General features: G+C 44.2%; 1 protein-coding gene across 1 annotated transcript; it reads right to left on the bottom strand.

Annotated features, from left to right (window-relative positions):
* Positions 1-1,017: 1,017 nt before the first annotated feature.
* On the bottom strand, positions 1,018-2,726 carry LOC112071374 (zinc finger protein 180-like). The gene has a single exon (XM_024138831.2). The coding sequence runs from the start codon at positions 2,500-2,502 to the stop codon at positions 1,423-1,425; it is 1,080 nt and encodes a 359-aa protein (XP_023994599.1). The 5' UTR covers positions 2,503-2,726; the 3' UTR covers positions 1,018-1,422.
* Between the last annotated feature and the right edge of the window lie 2,179 nt (positions 2,727-4,905).

Raw genomic sequence — 4,905 nt, forward strand, 5'->3', positions numbered from 1 at the left:
ACCACCTCCACAACCACAGGCTCTTTGGAAGGGTTGCCAGAAGAAAGACCTTAATGACCCCAAGACACAGACGCAAGCGCTTGGAGTTTGCCAAACGTAATTTAAAATATTGATTGGAAGGTGTTTTGGTCAGATGTGACCAAAATTGAACGTTTTGGTCAGATACAGCATCGGCATGTTTGGCGTCGAAAACAGAGATGCATACAAGGAGAGGCACCTCATACCCACGGTGAAATATGGAGGGGGGTCAGTGATGTTTTGGGGCTGTTTTAATTCCAGAGGACCAGGGGCATTGATTATGATTGACGGCATAATGAATTCCACCAAGTATCAGGCAATTTTGTCTGACAATCTGGTTGCCTCTGGTAGAAGGCTGGAACTTGGCCGTAGGTGGACTTTCCAACAAGACAATGACCCAAAACATACCTCAAGATCCACACAGAAATGGTTCTGTGACAACAAAATCAATGTTCTGCCATGGCCATCTCAGTCGCCGGACCTCCATCCAATCGAAAACCTGTGGGCTGAGTTGAAGAATAAGCGCAAACCCAAGAATGTGAAGGATCTGGAAAGGATCTGCATAGAGGAATGGTCCAACATCCCTCCAAATGTGTTCCTTAACCTTGTCAAACGTTACAGGAAAAGACTCCATGCTGTTATCCTTGCCAGAGGTGGTGGCACTAAGTACTAAATGAGGAGCCAATAATTATGAAACCTTGATTTTGGTGAAATATATTTTGTATTAAATAATTGTATGATTTTGGTGGGTTCCATTGAAACATTAATAAAGTACAATATTTCTCACATGTTGGTATTTTCAGTTTCTCTCTATAATTATATTGTTTACATTTTTTTAAGTATTGTTTGTGCATTGCCAGTCAGGGGTGCCAGTAACTTTGGAGCCCACTGTACATCACAAGCAAATACTGTAGCACTTGATTAACACACAGACACACACACACACACACACAGACAACACACACACACACACAGACAACACACACACAGACAGAGAGAGACAGAGTAAAAACTTATTTAATCACAGTTTGTACACTGAATCTACATAGAAACGGACATACTCCGTATTCAATTCATATCTTGGGATTAAACATTTTTTATTTCTGAGTCTCCAATCAGATTTCATATGGCAATCAGGGCATAAACAAAACCACCAACTTTCAGTCAAAAATTTGAGACATGTGGGAGCACTGTGTGTCAAGTCATAAATTGTAAGTTTATGTGAAATATCTCTCTCCACACTTGGAGCAATGGGAGGAAATCTCCCCTGTGTGTGTTACCACTGCTTCCAGTTAGGACCATGAGGTAACGTTTCTCTCCGGTGTGGATTCTTTCATGTAATTTCAGTTGCTTTAACCAGGTACATGTCATTCCACAGTGGCAGCAGTTCAAAAAGGCTGCTCCCTAGTGTGTATTTTCATGCTGCTTCAGTTTCCCTAACTTCTTAAAACTCCTTTCACAATGAGAACACTGGAAACGCTTCTTTACAGAGTGTGTTAGCTCATGTTTTTTCCAGTTACTTGAGTCAGTGAAATTCTTTCCACACTGGGAGCAATGGTAAGGCTTTTCTCCCGTGTGTGTCCTCTTATGCTTTGTCAGGGCCCGTGATAGRATAAAACTCTTACCACAGTGGGAGCAGTGATAAGGCTTTTCCCCTGTGTGTATTCTCTTATGTACTTTCAGGTTATATAACCGGTTAAAAGTTTTTCCACATTGAGCGCATTTGTGAGGCTTATTTCCTGTGTGCATTCTCTCATGTGCTTTCAGATTCCATAACTGGGTAAAACTCTTTTCACACTGGGAGCAGTGGTGGTAAGGTTTCTCTCCAGTGTGTGTTCTCTCATGCGCTTTCAGTTGCCTTGACCAGCTAAAACTCTCTTCACAATGGAAACAGTGGTAAGGCTTTTTCCCAGTGTGTACTCTTTCATGATCTCTCAGGTTACTCAACCGCTTAAAAGTATTGCCACATTGAGAGCATTTGTGAGGCTTATCTCCTGTGTGTATTTTCTCATGTGATTTCAGGGAACTTAACTGTGAACATCTCTTTCCACACTGGGAGCATTGGTAAGGCTTCTCTCCCGTGTGTATTCTAATATGTAATTTTAGGGTCCCTAACTGGGTAAACTGCTTTCCACACTGGGAGCATTGGTAGGGCTTCTCTCCTGTGTGTATTCTATTGTGTATTCTCAAGCTCCCTAACTTGGTAAAACTCTTTTCACACTGGGAGCATTGGTGTCGTCTTGCTGGTTTGGACGTCTCTGGCTCTGGTTCCTCTGAGTCTTGTCTCTCTCCTGCCAAAGACAAACAAAGTATGTCATGTAACAGAGATTGGTATTCACAAGAAACAAATGAAAACAGACGGGAAATGGGGAGGGACGAGTAGCGGAACTTGTCCAATAAGAAACGCTTGTTTTTGTTTTCTGATGCAAAACATTTTGCTACGTTTTTCACTAATGAATACGACCTTGAATGAAACCTCCACATGATAAAACTGTCTTCCTATTTAAAGGGGGTTTAATCCAAATCAGCTCCCTCAACCTGAGGTCAAGTTATTCACTATGACAAAGTCAAAAGCTGTACAACAGCTGGAAACCAAGTCTGGTCTAGAAAAATCTGAAAAGTCTACTATAATAGGATACATTTGATCCATTGTTACGTTTTGTTGGTGAAAAATGATTGGTTAAAGAGTATGGATGACAGGAAGTTAGTTGGTGCAGTGTTGCTAGATTTCAAAGCTGCTTTACTTTAACTTACTAAATAAATTGTGTAGGTTGTTTTTTTGTTGGTATTTTTTTTTTGGGGGGGGGGGGGGGGGGGGATCCTGGCTTTCCTTGGCATCCATGAATACATGCCACTGGCTGGGGGATTTGTTGACCCGGGATCATTGATAGCCAGCAACCCCTGGAAGGTAACCCCAATCATGACCATTAGGACAGTTCAGATGGGGGCAACATTCCAATTCCAATTCTCTCATTTGGTAGGACACTTTCATTCAACATGTGCCATCCCCGGACTGCAGGGGAACATCTGAAATGTTGTCAGTCACCTTTTGCACTCCCGTAATAAAAACAAATTGTAGTCACTCTTAAAGAGATGATGTTCTCTCATGCAGTAATGTTTTTCTCGAGGCAGATGATCACCATCGCTTGGAGGTTAAGACTTGAAGGTTAAGACTTGGAGTAAGGGTTAAGACTTGGAGGTTAAGACTTGGAGGTTAAGACTTGGAGGAGACTTGTCTTAACAGGATGACGGCCAGCTCGCTACATCTGCAGCAGAACAGGAGGGAAGATTGCGTCACTGACCCGGGTCGGAGGTCAAAGACAAAAAAGAGGCTGAGCATGCAGGAGAAACTGAGCCATGGAATTTCATGAGCTCAAACAAAATGTATTTAAAAGAAGAGCATGATATGAAGATGTGAATTCTTCATGTTGAGTTGAAGGAGGAGGAGGAGAGAAACATGAAGCAGCTGCATTATCAATGTCCTGATATTGGGCAGCCATCCTGTTTGAGGTCATTGTGAGGATCTGGGCAGCCATGTTGTTTGAGGTCATTGTGAGGGATCAGGGCAGCCATCCTGTTTGAGGTCATTGTGAGGATCTGGGCAGCCATGTTGTTTGAGGTCATTGTGAAGCATTGGGCAGCCATGTTGTTTGAGGTCATTCGTGAGGGATCTGGGCAGCCATGTTGTTTGAGGTCATTGTGAGGATCTGGGCAGCCATGTTGTTTGAGGTCATTGTGAGGATCTGGGCAGCCATGTTGTTTGAGGTCGTTGTGAAGCATTGGGCAGCCATGTTGTTTGAGGTCATGTGAGGCATTGGGCAGCCATGTTGTTTGAGGTCATTGTGAGGATCTGGGCAGCCATGTTGTTTGAGGTCATTGTGAAGACTGGGCAGCCATGTTGTTTGAGGTCATTGTGAGGATCTGGGCAGCCATGTTGTTTGAGGTCATTGTGAGGATCAGGGCAGCCATCCTGTTTGAGGTCATTGTGAGGATCTGGGCAGCCATGTTGTTTGAGGTCATTGTGAAGCATTAGGCAGCCATGTTGTTTTGAGGTCATTGTGAGGGATTGGGCAGCCATGTTGTTTGAGGTATTGTGAGACTTGGGCAGCATGTTGTTTGCAGGTCATTGTGAGGCGATGCTGGCACCCTGTATGTTAAATGAGGTGCATTGTGAACTTAGGTGACGCCATGTGTTTGAGGTCATTGTGAGGGATCTGGGCAGCCATGTTGTTTGAGGTCATTTGTGAGGGATCCTGGTTAGACATGCTGTTTGAGGTCATTGTGAGGGATCTGGGCAGCATGTTGTTTGAGGTCAAATTTTTTTCGTGAGGATCTGGCAGGCCATGTTGTTTGAACAAGTCATTGTGAGGATCTGGGCAAGCCATGTTGTTTGAGGTCATTGTGAGGATTGGGCAGCCCTGCTGTTTTGAGGTCATGTGAGGGATCTGGGCAGCCATGATGTTGAAAGGTCATTTGTGAGGGATCTGGGCAGCCATGTTTGTTTGAGGTCATTGTGGGGCGATCTGGGGCAGCCCATGTTGTTTGAAAGGTCGATTGTGAGGATCTGGCAGCCATGTTGGTTTGAGTCATTGTGAGGATGCTGGGCAGCCATGTTGTTTGAGGTCATTGTGAGGATCTGGGGCAGCCATGTGTGTTTTGAGGTCATTGTGAAGATTTTGGCAAGCCATGTTGTTTGAGTCATTGTGAGGGATTGGGCAGCTCATGTTGTTTTGAGGTCATTGTAGATCTGGGCACATGTTGTTTGAGGTCATTGTGAGGATCTGGGCAGCCATGTTGTTTGAGGTCTTGTGAGGGATCAGGGCAGCCATCCTGTTTGAGGTCATTGTGAGGATCTGGGCAGCCATGTGTTTGAGGTCATTGTGAGGG

The sequence above is a fragment of the Salvelinus sp. IW2-2015 genome, unplaced genomic scaffold (assembly GCF_002910315.2).
Source record: "Salvelinus sp. IW2-2015 unplaced genomic scaffold, ASM291031v2 Un_scaffold1597, whole genome shotgun sequence".
Lineage (NCBI taxonomy): Eukaryota > Metazoa > Chordata > Actinopteri > Salmoniformes > Salmonidae > Salvelinus > Salvelinus sp. IW2-2015.